The 16343-nt window shown below is 35.5% G+C and overlaps 1 protein-coding gene and 2 long non-coding RNA genes across 6 annotated transcripts; all 3 read left to right on the top strand.

The window, feature by feature from the left end:
- Positions 1 to 1511: 1511 nt before the first annotated feature.
- On the top strand, positions 1512 to 4038 carry LOC126622041 (uncharacterized). Of its 4 annotated transcripts, none has more exons than XR_007623274.1 (4): positions 1512 to 1822; positions 3087 to 3331; positions 3567 to 3677; positions 3795 to 4038. It is a non-coding gene; the product is annotated as an uncharacterized LOC126622041 (long non-coding RNA). The 4 variants fall into 4 exon arrangements; XR_007623273.1 differs by having other exon boundaries at positions 1938 to 3331; XR_007623272.1 differs by lacking the exon at positions 1512 to 1822 and having other exon boundaries at positions 1829 to 3331; positions 3567 to 3657.
- Positions 4039 to 12099: 8061 nt separating this feature from the next.
- Positions 12100 to 12534, top strand: LOC126622043 (uncharacterized). Its single transcript, XR_007623275.1, has 2 exons — positions 12100 to 12196; positions 12280 to 12534. It is a non-coding gene; the product is annotated as an uncharacterized LOC126622043 (long non-coding RNA).
- Positions 12535 to 13901: 1367 nt separating this feature from the next.
- LOC126622039 (uncharacterized) lies at positions 13902 to 14631 on the top strand. The gene is made up of 2 exons (XM_050290690.1): positions 13902 to 14055; positions 14199 to 14631. Exons 1-2 carry the CDS (start codon positions 13942 to 13944, stop codon positions 14484 to 14486), a joined length of 402 nt encoding a protein of 133 aa, XP_050146647.1. The 5' UTR covers positions 13902 to 13941; the 3' UTR covers positions 14487 to 14631.
- Positions 14632 to 16343: the final 1712 nt, after the last annotated feature.

Genomic DNA, 16343 nt, shown 5'->3' with positions numbered 1-16343 from the left:
ATTTATTGCAGCGATTCCACTGCTGCCATTCATTTGGATCCTGTCCATTCGGCTCCACGATCGAACCGTCCACGAGTCCGATTTTGTTTTTGACCGTTAAGGCCATAGTCATGGATTGTCTCCATGTGCTGTAATTATCTTCGACCAAAGGCTGCGGCACAAGGATAGCACCGGGTTGGTCTGAATGATGAAGGTATAGTTGGTGATTGGGATTATCCCACTTGGTTCCCGAAGCCGTGTCTGATGGTTTGTTCTCTGCCATGGAAGTCGGCTAGGGTTGTGTTGCCCAGATCAATGCTCTAGTACCATGTAAGAAATTGATATGCAATTGATTGTATTTACTCAAGAGGTGGAGTCACCAATTTATAGTTACAGAAGCATCCTAATATGGTTCCTACAATCAAGCTAAGTCAACTACAAATAAGGAAACAAATCATTTACAATATTTGACAGATTCTACATTCCATTCTTAGCTCGATCTTCTTCAACACTTTGTGCGATGAAATTTGCTCTGTCGCGGAAACATATTTTTGTACTAGTGATATTAGATTTTAGCAGTTGGATTCAACAAATTTACAAATATAAAACTAAAAAAATACACATATGGTTGGCCAACACCACTAACTAGAGAAATCTTGGCCTAAATTTGCCCCATGAACGAATATTTAATTAAAACTCATATTTGTTCCAAAAGTTAAAGTAAGTTAGAATAAATTTAGAACTTAAAATTTAAGTTTCCCCCAGAGTTGGAGTATAGCATCCTGAGAAAAGTCTTCGTTCAAAAGTCGTACAAGACGAGCTCTGATTATTCGACTTCTGACGTTACTACTTTGGACTTCAGTTGTCCTCAGAAAAGTCTTCTTTTGAAAGGTGACATGGATATATGCAAATTATTCTGAGGATCAGAGAGAAGAAGACAGTTTGCGTAAATTAATAAGATACATTAGTAATAGAGAAGGTCTTCTTTAATACATATTAAAAATTGGGTAGTTGAATCTTTGATACAATCACAATGAACGTGATGGATTTTTTTCACTAGTGTTGAACATATGAAATCAACAAAACTAATGCGATTATAAAAATTATGGTTTCTCCAGCAGTTACTTTATTGTCTTTCTCTCTCTTTTTTTTTTTTTTTTTGTCAAACGATATATTTTGTTTGATTATATATTAGATTAGTCACCAATAGAGTTTTAACTTATGTTGTCAAGTAAAGGCTCAACACCTTTCCACAACTGTGATAAATGGCAACTTACATTGTCTTTCTCTTATTAACTTGCTATAACTTTTCTTGCTCAACAAAATGACATTTTATAATTAACAGACGATTTGGTTGATTGTAGGGGGTTCTTCATGACTGGAGTGATGATGACTGCATTCGTATTCTTAATAAGTGCCGGAAGCTGTTCCTAAGGACACGGGGAAAGTGATAATTATAGATGCCGGTATCGACAAAAAATATGAGAAAGAAAACAAGAAGCTAGCAAATCTAAAATCACTACTATAAAATATAACTTTCATGACACCTGGTAAATTTTTTAATTACATTCTTTTACTAAAAATGTCATTAAAATGATATTATGACGCAACTTAAAAAAAAAGGAAAAATGGGAAGAAAAAAAAAACAAGTTATTGAAGAAGCTACGAAAGAAAAAGAAAAAAAAAAGAAGTGAGTGAAACATAAACGTGGTGTTTTTCGTTTTCACTCAGTATGAATTCCCCACTTTCTCACTAACCTCCCACAACTACACTGACTGCCAAATTCAGTTCTCCCTCTCCAGCATCCAAACGCATTCTCTCTCTCTCCCCTCTTGCCGCCAAGGTCCGTCCCCTCACTTATCTTTATCTTTCAGGTTTTCTTGTTCAATTGTTCGCACTTTCTTTTTATGAAACCCTAAATTAGTGTAGTGGATTTGATCTGTTCAAACATGGAGTAGAAAATGCACTCAAATTTACAAATTTAAATTGTGGAGTACGAAGGCACCTGTCAATTGTCAGAAATCAGTAGAAAATATGCGCTTATGTTTATCCCTCCCCCTCCTCCAAAGAAAGGTCCACCGATCTTTCAATCTCGGATTAATTTTGTTTACTATCATAAGGTCTGTGCTTGCTTGCCATTCTCTTTTGCTACGTCTCTCTCTCTCTCTCTCTCTCTCTCTCTCTCTCTCTATATATATATATATATATGTATACTTCAAATGGTAATGCATCATTCCATCAAGCAATAAGTCATTCAGGTTCGTGTTGTACTTCTCATTCGTTTCTCTTAATTTAGGGCCTCAGATGAATATGAGCAGATATTATAGATGACAAAAGTAAACTAACCAAATAAAAATTAGAGTGAACGAACATAAAAGTTATATTCTACATTAATCAGAATATCATGCTTGATTATATATATGTTTTTTGGATGGTGACTGAAATATGACCACAAATGAGTGTGTGGAATCAGTAACTAGCTTCAATTAGTCTGCTTTTTTGGGATTATTTTTCTTTTCGATTGTGGATTTTTTATCGTTATTGTTCAATTTATTGGAAGTCAGAAAAACTCATGTCTTGCTTTTGCAAGATATAATGAGTTTGATTAGTAGTGATTAACTTTGATTTTGATGCTATCAGTATGTTGGTTCTTTTATGATTGCATGTATTTCCCCTTATGGTCTTTTATTCATGTTTTATGGTTCTCCATCATGTGTTTTTGTATCAACTTTAGAGTGTAGACTCTAAACACGATAGCACCTCAATCCAGTAAGATTGGGTATTAAATATAATTGTGAGAAGACATTTATTGGATGAGTTCTTTGAAGTTATAAATCTATAGCCTTCAATTCTGAAATAAGTGGAAAATGAATTTAAGGATAGCAGTAGATTATTCAGTACATTTGATACATATTAATTATATGCATTCATAATCCAAGATAACTGAAGAAGTGGAACCATACTATGGTCGCATCTTTCTAACTTACGTCATTTTTATGTAGCTTCTTCCTTGATTGGTTTAGTAGTTTTGTTTGTTTATTTGGGAGTTCGTGTTTGGTTGCTGAAGATTTGATGGATTTTTGCGTTCGTTTTTGGTTTGGTGGCAGTCATTGTTGAATGGATATGGGGAACACATAGATGGTGACTATGATTCCCTCACAGCACTGATATTGTGGAAGCTGGTGTAAGTTAGTATGGAATGTTGTTTTGTTGTGTCGAATTTGTTCGTATGGGTATGAAGTTTCCTGTTTGATTATATTTTAGATTAGCCGAATGACAACTGAGACCGGGCAAATTGGCTCGTCGAAAAGCGGGGGAACGGTTTTTGTGAATGGGAACAATAGCCAAATTGGTATCTCACCTTTCTCTCTATGTTTCTAATAAATTCTTCAGTTGCTTTGTGTTTTCTTCCTATTGTGTATAAAAACTTAATTATGCATGTCCATGCCCTTTATTTTGGGTTCAAGTTGCTATATTGGTATCTCACTACTATTTGTTTATGCGTTATGCAGTTCATAATACGAAAGAAACAATTTTGAAGTGGTTCTCTTTTTTCTTTTCATTGAAAGTCTTGTTTTCCTTTTCAGGTAATATGACATCACTAATAATGCCAGCAGCTACCTTGGGAGCAGTGGGTTATGGTTACATGAGGTGGAAGGTGTGCAGATTACGTTCTTTGTAAGTAATTTATAGTTCAGGTAAATTAATTTATAGCTAACGGTGATTTTTTTTTTCGAATTATTATCGCCTTCTTATTAGTTAATGACTAAAATTAGTTTTTGTCACATGATTCATTTGGTTGTGATTTGTTGCAGTTCAAAGAAAAAACTACTTACACTCAATAGGAAATTGATGCATTAAGAATAGAGTGGGCTGAGTATGTTGATGACTTCATCCTAATAGATAAAACACTAGACTAGCTAGCTTGTGAAATTTTAAATTAAGTGGTTTTATTTTAGTAGGAAATCACTACACATTTTATTAAATGTGTTGATTGTGAGATTGTTTTTTTGTAATACTTGGATTTACAAATTTATGAAGCAATACTAGTTTATTTAAGGTAAATATCTTGCTTTCTGGATGAATTATTTCAAATTAAAAATACATTATATATGTCATCAAACATATTTAAGGACATGTATTAAACGGCTTATGACACACTTTTTGTGTCGTTGCTAATATTCAATGACACTGCAAATGGTTTCAGTGCTATAGTTCATCATGCTTTACATATGTCATAATTAGTATACCATGACGCTCATTCCTATATTTATGACAAATATTCCGCGTCTTAAATTGAAATAGATGACACACTTTTTTAATTCTATGACGCTTGTTAGGCGTCTCTAGCAGCTATACATGACATTGTGAGAATGTCATGTTTAGTATACCATATTGCTCATTCATTTATTTATGACACTTATTCCGCGTCTTACATGGTAATAGATGACACAAATTCTTAATTCAATGACGCTTTTTAGGCGTCCTTAAAAGTAATACATGACACTTTTTCAACGTCATAAAAATATCTTTAATGACACCCACAAAGATGACGCTAAACGCTTGCGTCATTAAACTTTTAACATGACGCATAAACTACGTTATGTATGTAAAAATTTGTAGTAGTGAATTGATGTTAGATATGGCAAAGAAAGGAGCTTGAATAAGCATTGGTTTTGTATTGAGATGCTTCTGAAAAAAATGGGTATCAAAACAAGTTGAGAGCTTTTTTGTGTTTGGTAAACATTCAACTTCAATTTTTTTCACAGTTTTTGGTGAAAAAAGCCAAAAACACAAAGCTGCAAAACCCAACTTTAAAAAACCGGCTTTATTTCACAACTGTTTAATCTCACAGCATAGTAGAAACAATTTTTTTTTTCAAAACACATCAATACCAAACCAGCCCAAATGGGGTGAGCGGTTCGTGTCGGGCGGCTTTAGTGGACACAGTGTCACATCTGTTCCTGCTATCCAATATTCTGTTATTCAAGTTTTTCTTTAAGTTTAACGAATACAAATGTAATGATTGTATTCTCAAATAAGTGTTTCGTTGTAATTTTAAATTTACTTTGTGGTCCTTTTGTCTTGCTATGTGCAGTCTGCTTTGCAGTCTTTGGATGGTTGGCAATAAAATTGTATGAAACTTCTTGTGGCTGTTATGAGCCTTTCTAATCAATGGGCATGTTTTTGGGCAATGATGCTGATAAATATGGAGGCAGGTTCTCTGCTCTTCCACTTTTTGTGCTCTTCTGTTTAGTCATAGTTAAGTCATATTAATATTTTATATTACTATTCATTTTTGTCTTATTATATCTATAAAAAAATAATATAAAATGTTTACGTGGCTTAACCGTGGCCACATAAAACAGGAGGACATGGGAGGGCACGGGAAGTGGAAGGGCAAAGAATCTGCCTCTGATAAATAAAGGGAAAATTTTTTAAAGAAATTTTACAAAACCACTTATCCAACTATGAGACTCAAAGATTAGAGTAAAAACACTTTATCATGTACTTCAAGAATTCGACTTTCGCTCTTCGCTTTTATCTACTTTAAAATTTAGGGTATCGTTTGAGCAAAAGGAAAGTGTTTTACGTTAAAATAGGTGGCATATGCAATATCTGCTGGACTAGTTTTCTTGACAGAATCGGGACCCTAATGAGCAACTAAGGAGAAGAAAATCAATCAGTATTTGAGCATGATAATAGAATAACATTATATCTTTTGCATGACCTTCATATCACTGAGGTCTTTTGTAAGAAAATTCAACACTTAGTAATAGGTGGTTAATTAACTTGAGACAATATTGATGACGTTGGTGGTGGACCATGCTGAGACTTAAATTTATGAGTTCATGTCAAGCAAATCAACTCCATATCTCGCAAGTTGTTGAAATCCAACATCCTCTTAGTTGAAATTAAGTGCCCTCTTTTGGATTCAACTCTAGTTAGATTATGGCAGGATTCACTTTTTAAATTTTAGTTGAAATCCAACATCCTCTTAATTGAAATTAAGTGCCCTTTTTTGGATTGAGGAACAACTCTTATGACGTGTTTACGAATCCATAATCAAAATTAAAATACAAAATTGGATTCCAATGACAAGATATGCCCTCGCTTACTAAACTTGGAAAGTAAAAAAGAAGGTGGGACCTACACAAAATAAGGAATTCAATTCCTCATATGAAGGAATTGGACACCATAATAGAGGTGGTATTTCAATTCCGAGTATATGGATGAACTCGGAATCCAATTTTCTTGCCCATTATGCCCTTAAATATTTACTATAATTCCAGTTTTGTTGGCCATCACTGCCCACTGCCCACTGCCTAGCAAACGATCTATTTTGCTCGGCTATTTTTCTTGAATTTCTTGTTTCTTTAATAAACATTTTCAATTGTACACATGCTATACATGTGTTTATTAAAATGTTGAAAATAAAATTTACAACAGAAAAAATATCAAGTGGTCGCTAAAGCTCTTTGGTGACGACCATCAAATAATTTTTCATCGTTGAACGATTTTTCATCGGTGAGAAACTGTTCATATCTTTAATGACTGTTTCTGAATAATTATTTTCTAATTAAAAATTTAATTTGTTTTGGAAAAAGAATAACTGATAAAATAAATATAGACAGGGAGTACCTCACCATCAATCAAGCTAGATAAAATAAATCATTTATTCAGAACTTTTCTTCCTTGTAGTATGGGCATACTTATTTACATATTATTTATAGACAAGTCTATTTCCTTTTTTTGCTATTTTCTTTATGAATTAAACTCCCAAAACATCTGTCTCATTCAGTGTATTAAATATCGATAATATCGGCGATATTTCGCTGATATTATCGTTTTTCAGAGGCTCCGATATTTTCCCACGTATCAGTCTCATTATCGTCAAAATATCACGATATTATCGATAATATCGATAATATCGCGATATATTCATTCGATATTATCGAAAAAGTCGTCGTGGATCCGTCGTCGGAAAGGCAGCCGAGGCTACGTCGTCCCCCCAGCTACCCAGATCTTTGTGCAATCCATGCTCAAACCCAAGATCTGCGCCTCAACGACGCCGATTCCCCCACCGTTGTCGAAGTCGCGACGAAAGAGCTCGCAGAACGGATCGCAGTTGTAGATCCAGAACCCGTGGTTTGTCCCCACGGCGAAGCAGGCGTGGTCTTGGTTGAAGCAGACGTGGGGGTTGAGGTTGGGGTTTGGGGGCGATTGGGGGTCGTGGTGGTCGTCGCTGGAGTCAACAACAGAGGTGGGGTTGTTGTCGGTGGGATCGGTGAGGAAGGCGGAGAAGGATCAAAAGAACTCTCCAGAGAGTTCCTAGGTTCGCCGACGAGGCGGAATACGCGGAGGAGGAGAATGCCATGTGGAAGAAGGATCGAGAAAGGTCTCTGTGTGTGGGTATGGGAAAAGGGAGAAGAGAGAAAGATCGAGAATTCGAGAGATCTGTGAGATCTATGTGTGTGTTTATGGGAGAAGGGAAAGGGAGAAAAGAGAAAGATCCAAAGATGAGTCGTGTGTGCATGTGTTGTTGTGCGTGTGTGGTGGCGTGTGTGATCCCTGTGTGTGCGTGTGTGTGTGTGTGTCGGTGGCGTGTGTGTGTGTAGGTGGTGTGTGACGGTGTGAGAAAAGAAAAGCATCTAAATAATTCAACTTTTACAGCTTTTAGGAATGGTACAATTTTTGACAAGACAAAAATAATGGTGGTTTCATGCATCAAGATTCAAAACCGTGTGCCACACGTGATATTCTTTCACATTCTCAGAGGTGGAGTATCAGATGATCACACATTTTTTTACCATGGACAAAAATAATGGTGGTTTCATTCAAAAGCATCTAAATAATTCAAAACACAGACAACTTTTACAATTACAACTTGTACAATTTCAGAACATGGACAAAAATAATGGTGGAGTATCAGACCATGGACAACTTTTACAATTTCAGACCATTCAAAATCGTGTGCCACTGTGTTATTCTTTCACATTCTCAGAGGTGGAGTATCAGATCGTCACACATTTTTTGACCCTTCGAAAATTAAAACCTCTATTACACCTTTTCGTTTCTTCTTCTTCCCTTACCCCTTTTCAAAGTCATTCCAGATCTATTCCAGAGCTTCAACACAAAGGGTTCCATATTTAAGGTAAGTTTACGAACTTATATTTATATTATTGTAATTTATACTTGCATGTTAATTTTTTGAAGTAATTAAGTAATGTTGTATAATTATTCCCTAGAATAATTTTAATATGTTTAATGTTATTTATTATTTTATTATCAAATTGGATTATTATTCATTAATATTAGGTTTTATTATTCCATATTATTTTTATAATTACTTAAATTCTTACAATCATTTTCTTTACTTCCTATTTAATTCTTCTGTAAAATAACTTTACTTCCTCTTTTCTTAACTTCCTATTTAATATGTTTCTGTCACTACTATATTTTTTGGCGAAAAAATAATTGCCTAATTTTCATGAAAAATAAATATAAGTACGTTTAAGATGTCCAGTGGAGTTACTAAACGTGATCCAGCTTGGGAACATAGAGACCCAATAGACGGAAACAAACATGGCACAATTTGCAAATATTGTGGTCGGGTAATGAAGAGTGGCGGAGTAACACGACTTAAGTACCATCTTAGTGGATTAGATCCAGCACATAATGTCCAACGATGCGATAATGTCCCCCCAGAAGTGAATGCATTCATCAGCACATTATTAAAAAATAAAAAACAGCAGAAGGAAAAGATAACACATGGAATGGAAAATATTCGAGCTGGGCTACGAGGAGAAGTCTATGGCCAAGCGGTTGACAGTGATGATGATGACGATGAGGACGAATGTGATGATGACATGGGACCTGAAGAACGACGCAGTTTGAAACAAGCATTACGTGCCTCCAAACAGTCAGCATAGGAAAGAGAACACCTTCATAAAATTCCTAATAGAATACAAGGTTTCGGGACAAGTGGTGGTGCACAAATGAGACGGGGAGGCAGTCTTAGAGAATCACAACCAACACCACCAATAGCCCCAAGTTTATATAAGTCATCCAAAGCACGTCAAAAGAGTGTTTGGAGTTATTTCACTGGAGGTAATATGAAGGAGGGAATGGGGCGTCTAATTAGCAAGTTCTTTATCTATGAAAATGTCCCTGCTGAGAAAGCATCATCACATCATTTCAAAAATATGGTAGTGGGATGTCAACAGGCCGGTGTTGGAGTACAACCTCCGACTCCCTATGAGATAAGAAATAAATATTTGGATATGGAGTATAAAGACATTGGCGAGTATGTGAACAAGTTGAAGTCAAAGTGGGAAACTAATGGTTGCACAATCATGTGTGACGGATAGACTGGCCCGACCAGATTGTCTATCATAAACTTCATGGTATACTCCAAGGGAAAGACAATTTTTTTTAAGTCTGTTGATGCTTCAGACCATATAAAGAATTACAAGTATATTTACAAATTATTGAGGGATGTAATCATGGAGGTGGGAGAACATAATGTTGTCCAAGTCGTGACCGACAACGGTTCTGCATTTGTCAAAGCTGGAATAAAGTTAATGAAACATCATAATGTGTTTTGGACATCATGTGCAGCACATTGTATTGATCTCATGTTTGAGGCAATGGGGAAGAGAGAGAATGTTGCTACTGTGGTAAAAAGAGCTCGAACGATCACAAATTATATTTACAATCACGGTTGGTTGTTGGCAAAGATGCGTGAATTTTGCAAAGGAGACATTATTCGTCCAGCTACCATTCAATTCGCCACCAACTATATTGCATTAAACAGCCTACTTAAGAAGAAAGCAGGGTTGAAGTAACTATTCACTAGTGACGATTGGGCCAACCACAATTTGAGCCGCTCAAATGTAGATCATATGGTGGAAAGTATAGTGCTTGATCATGCTTTTTGGACACAATCAAAACATGTGTGCCAAGTGTTTGAACCTCTTTACAAAGTTTTACGGATCGTTGACACAGAAGTGTATCCTACTATGGGGGCAATATATGAGTTGATGCGTGTAGTGAAGGATGAATTGGAAAGAAAACATGGTGCAAGGTGAGTCATAAAGATAATTGAAGATCGATGGTATAAAACATTATACCACGATTTGCATTCAGCAAGTATAAATTATGTCATAATTTGTAATTCATTTCTTTAATTGCATAAGTATTATTTCTCTTATTAGAGTATGTGTTTCTTTGAACAGCATATTATTTGAATCATCGATACCAATACAGACCCGGTGTTGGAGATGATGGTACCCTTATACGTGCTGTACATAATGTATACTCTAAATTAGACCATGCATCACCAGCAGTTGGCCAATTTGGAAATGAGGTACACAATTACTTAAATTATAATAATTACTTTGTTGGATTAAATTAACACGATTTATTGAATTCAGCTAACATGGTTTAAAGATGCAAGAAGAACTTTTGGAGAACCAACATCAGTTGCTGCTCGAACAAAAATGTCTCCTAGTGAGTGTAAACATATTTCACGATAAGTTTATAATAGAATTGGTTGGAGTTATTAGGCCTATCAACATTGTTTTTCATTGTAGCTGAATGGTGGATCATGTATGGGACCGATGCACCAACTGTGAGAAAGTTAGCAATCAAAGTATTATCACAAACAGCTTCCTCATCTGCTTGTGAAAGAAATTGGAGCACATTTGCACTCATACACACAAAGCAAAGAAATAGGTTGGCTCATAGTCGGTTGGAAAAATTAGTTTATTGCTACTACAACATGAATCTTCAAATTCGAGATAAGGAAGCAGAAATAGATCATGTCGACCGTGGTGACCCACTAGATGTGTTTGATATTGTTGCTGAAGATGATGATACAGAGGGTAACCAACTTTATCAATAGATTAGACATCTTCATTTAGATGATGATTAAGGCAACCCAGCTCTCAGAGTTGCTGAAGAAGCACGTAATGAAAGGATAAATGTAGAAAGAGTATTAACGGAGGAGGTGGGATCTAGCAGCGCTGACTCTTTGGAAGAACTTTTGCGCCCAAAACCAAGTAACACTGGAATTCCACCTTCTTCCAATCCTACACAACCACAACATCGTGCTGATACTAATGATAGCTCTAGTACAAGATCAGGAGGAGACTCACCTACCACCGGAGGTGGGAATGATGAAGGATATAGTGGAGCTGAAGGTAGTGGTGGTGGATATGGAAACTATGTTGGACCACCTCCCGGATTTATGAGCCCCTTCACTGGTGAGGCAAACTTCACGCATGCAACACAGGATGAGGACCATGGCAGTAGGCGGGCAGGACCAGGAATTGGTGCCATAGGGAATGACTATACTCGTAGAGAAAGATGCAAGGGGATTTTGTCAAGTCAAGAAGATGACTCGTTATCTATAACTTCGGACTCTGTTGGAGTGGGAAGTAGTAACTATGGTTATACTCATAACCAACAATTTCCCTACCCTTCATATCCCATTCCTGTTGGGATGGAATCGAGCGACTCATGGAAACAATCCGAGACTCAATCTTCAAATGATTTTGCTTATGGACAAGGTCAACCAATCTCGGATCCATATGGGTGGCATGTTAACAATTACATGCAAAACTATTTTAGGGATTTATCATTTGATAACTACTCTTCACAATACACTCACTCTACACATAGAGATGATGAAGATAGTGAAAAATTTGAACCTCATAGGAACTCTATGTGGTACTAAGTTACTCATGTATCTTACCATGCAATGTATAAAGTGTAAAATATTGTACTAATTCATTATATAAATGATTATGGTGTGTTTAAACTTCTTTCATTAATTACTACATATTTTCTACACTCACAATGTTTGCTAGCTCGCTATATAATCAACTTGATAATGTTAAATCCATCATGCAATGCATTTCCTTCCAATTTTTTATGATAAACTAATAGATAATTGACTAAATAAATATCCTGCAAAGTTTCAATAAAAAATTTCAAGTTTTTCTTATAATTTCCGTGGTTTCCATATTGTTTTTATCGATATCGATATTATCCCGATATTTCCATCGATATTTCGGTGTTTTTAAACTACTGATATTTCCGATATCATCGATATTTAATACCTTTGTCTCATTACATATGTATTGTCTTTTTCAGTTTCGAGCTGATCCTTGCCAACAAACGTACTCTGACTGTTTGACTTCCAATATTCGTGGTCTGACTATTCGTCGCCTGAGTCCTGACGTTACTACTTCGGTCTTCAGGATACTAAGAAAAGTCATCGCCTAAAATCAATAGGTCTGACTATTCGACACCTAAATCCTGACGTTACTACTTCGGTCTTCAGGCATCCTAAGAAAAGTGTTCGTCTAAAATCAATAGGATGTTAATCCCGTAAATAAGACAAAATCTTCTTTAATACATATTGAAAATTGGGTAGTTGAATCTTTGATGCAATCACAATGAAAGTGATGGATTTTTCTTTTTTCACAAGTGTTGAACATATGAAATCAACAAAACTAATGTGATTATGAAAAATTGGTTCCTCCAGCAGTTACTTTATTGTCTTTCTCTTATTAACTTTCTATAAGTTTCCATGCTCAACAAAATCACATGTTAGATCATCTCCAACCTTTGACCTAAAACCTAAAATTTTTAGCCCAGAAACAGTTTTTTTGTTCCAACCTTTTTGGTCTAAAATTTTAGCCTCAGATTATTAAAGAATGAATTTCGACAATTGTTTTTGTTAAAGTAACTTTTTTTATAAAATAAAAATTATGTAAACCATCATAATTTAATTTTATGAACATTTTAGCCTAAAAATATTTAGATTCTGACAAATATTGAAAAATCACTAACCGACACCATGAAACTCGTTAAACACTATGAAAAAAATATGAAACAAATAAAAGATTTTTTTTTATAATTATTTTAGCCGTTAGATTTAAATTTGGACCGTTAAATATTTTTTTTACCATTGAATTTTATCATATTAGATCTTAACCATTGGATTCAATGAATTTATAAATATAAAACTAAATAAAATATACATATATGGTGAGTCAGCCCCACTAATCATGGGCTAAATTTAGCTTCCATTTGAGTTTTAGGGTTTAGGACACATTTTAGCCTTGGGTTGGGTTGAGTTTTGGGGGGGAATAGAAGTGGAAATTTGAGTTTTATCCCAGGGTTGGAGAATGCCTTATAAGAGCAACTCCATCGTTGCTAAGGTCCCCAAGGCTATTCACTATTTAATCCACCAAGTGAACAGTAACTGCCCTTAATGAACAATAACAACTTTTTGCATCTCCACCCTTACACTGAATAGCCCTGGTAATAGGCAATAAAATATTAGTATTTATTTATTTATTTATAAAATAATACAAAATAATTTTATTTGTAATTTCGGATAAGATTTTTAATCGTTCTCGTTGCGCCACGTGTCATTATCCGAAAAGACAATTATTGGTGATAGATTTCGATAAGATTTTTATCCAATGTCGCCGTGCCACGTGTCGTTACTTTTTCAGAATCGTTAAGGATAGATTTTCAATAATATTTTTAACCAATCACGTTGCGTCACGTGTCACAATCTGTTTACCATCTTTGAGGATAGATTTTGATCAGATTTTTAACGAATGATGGCATTCCATATGGCATTATCTACAACATAATCCTTTATGAATCCTCCATATAATCCACCATCCATCCTCAGAAATCTCACGCCAATTTTCTTAAGATCTCTATCATTATTCATAGTTTTTGCTTTCTTCTTCACCAAAATCAAAATATGTATCATTATTCATAGTTTCTCATTCCTTCTTACAATGTCTTCTTCTTTAAAGATGACGTGGGAAATCAATCAGCAAGAGGAAGAATTGTTTAACCAATAAGAAGGAACGTTCAATCTCCAGGTGGCCCAAAATGAGATGGAAGAGGATGATGAGCGTATAAGGAGAGATGACGAAGCAAGAATGGCAAGAGCTTCACATTCCAGTCGAGTCATCCAAGTTGTGGCTCAGATATGCAGGCCAAGCCATTTCGCAAACCTTGATAGAAGCAGGCAATGATGAGGTACGGATCTCTTGGACGATTATTTTGTCTGTAACAGTGCATTCCCTGATATGTACTTTAGACGTCGTTTTAGAATGGAACAACATTTGTTCAACAAAATCATGATTGTTTTTTGCAACCATGATTCTTACTTTGTACAAAAGAATGATACTTTTGGTGTTATGGGTCTCATTTCTGAGCAAAAAATTATTGCTGCCTTGCGGATGCTTGCATATGGAGTATCTGCATACCAAGTGGATGAGATAGCGAGGATGGGGAAATCAACCATTCTTGAGTCCCTGATGAGGTTTTGCAGAGCAATCGAATCTATCTACACCACAGAGTACCTCCGGAGGCCTACTGAGATGGACTTGCAAAGGCTTCTGAAGAAGGGCGAGATGCGAGGTTTTCCTGATCTGCTAAATTTTCCCCACTTTGAAGATTACTACTAGCTTGTGCCAAGGCGTCTCTCCACGTACTAAACGATTGGCCAAGTAATTTCCAACGACTGGACATCGATTCTTTGGTTATTTTCCCACTAATTTTCTCAAGAAAATTGGTATAAATAAGACTCCACATTTCTCGCAACTGTATCTCATTACCCGTAATCAGATCATGAGTAACTTCAACCCAGCTAGTACACAACGCAACATCTTCAATAAGCGTCCAATTCATACCTGCATCAGTAGTCATTTTGTTGGAAAAAAAATTGGATTGAAACTTTGAGAGAAAGATAGGAATGTGGTTGAAAGTAGTTGAGAAAATATGAAATTGTGGTGTAAGGTAGAAGATAATGAGAAAGTATTTATAGAAAAGTAAAATCAATTTTTTTTTAATTTTTCAAATTTTTTTTTTGGATTTTTATTAATTTTTTACATTTTAAAATTTTTTTTATTCACCTAATTAATCTCTGCCGTTGGATTAAAAAAATTTTGAATTCCAACACTTCAGATTGTGCCATGTGGCACAACGGTAATATTTCTGATTTTTAAACAGTTTTTTTTAATTTATAAAGACGAATAACTTGGACCGTTGATCTCAGATCCAACTGCTGAAATTAAATAAAGTTTTTAATTTTTTTTTACCGTTGGAAATGCAACTGTCCATAAATTGTTGCCGTTGAAATCCAACGGACGAGGAGAAGCCACGTGGCCTCCCCAATGGTAACATTTGTAAAATGCACTGCAGGCCCCATGTCTAAAATATTGTTGGAAGACGCGTGCCCATGTGTGCTTGAAGAGCACTCGCCTGACGCAAAAAACATAAAAAATGTGGCTGACGTCGCCCAGACGTCAACCTTGCGTCACGTTGCCTTCGGGCTCTCGGGCTGGCAACTCGTGCGGGGCCTCTCCCTCAGGCCCGCTCGGGCTCCATCGCCAGCACACGCTGGACCAAGTCACTCAGGCTCTCTGGCCCTGTTCCATTGCCAGTCCACCGGGCAATAGCCCATGGTGGAACTGCTCTAATACACAGACAATTTGGTTGATTGTAGGGGGTTCTTTATGACTGGGGTGACGAAGACTGCAGTTGTATCCTTGAAAAGAGCCGAGAAGCTGTTCATAAGGACACAATGTCACCTGTTCCTGCTATCCAATATTCTGTTATACAAGTTTTTCCTTAATGATGTGAATTTGTATTCTCGAATAAGTGTTTCGTTGTAATTTTAAATTTACTTTGTGGTCCTTTTGTCTTTCTATGTGTAGTCTGCTTTGCGGGTTGGCAATGAAAATTTGTGAAACCTGTTCTGGCTGTTATGAGACTTTCTAATCTAAATGGGCATGTTTTTGGGCAATATAGTGCTATTCAAATATGGAGTTTAATTGCATGCGATGATGCTAATAAATAAAGGGAAAAGTTTTAAAATAAATTTTACAAAACCACTTATCCAACTATGAGACTAAAAACTTGAGGAGTAAAAACACTTAAAACATGTAAATCAAGAATTCGACTTTCACTTTTCGCTTTTATCTACTTTAGAATTTAGGGTATCATTTGAGCAAAAAAGAAAGTGTTTTACGGTAAAATAGGTGGCAGAAAGAAAGAGTTTTTGGATAATTATTTTAGAGAATTATTACTGACATTCCAAATTTCACATTCTACATTTTAAACTTTCTATATTTAAAAAGAAAAATACATTTATGATGATTGTAGAATAATTTTTTTAAAGTACCAATAACACTTCCTTTATTTTATCATTAAAAATGATTTATTTGGAAGAGAAAATGAGAGCAACTGATAGAATAAATACAGACAGAGAGTACCTCACTAAAAAGTTGGATTAAACTCCCAAAATATCCGTCTCAATACAT

This window comes from Malus sylvestris, chromosome 5, assembly GCF_916048215.2.
Source record: "Malus sylvestris chromosome 5, drMalSylv7.2, whole genome shotgun sequence".
NCBI lineage: Eukaryota > Viridiplantae > Streptophyta > Magnoliopsida > Rosales > Rosaceae > Malus > Malus sylvestris.
The sequence above is the reverse complement of the archived record's forward strand: the minus strand, read 5'-3'. Positions and strand labels throughout refer to the sequence as shown.

Bases quoted from the DNA above. Each gene is read 5' to 3' on its own strand.
- LOC126622039 (XM_050290690.1), top strand. From the start codon at position 13,942: ATGACGAAGCAAGAATGGCAAGAGCTTCACATTCCAGTCGAGTCATCC. The intron at 14,056-14,198 runs GTACGGATCTCT...TTTGTACAAAAG, and splicing joins TAGAAGCAGGCAATGATGAG to AATGATACTTTTGGTGTTAT.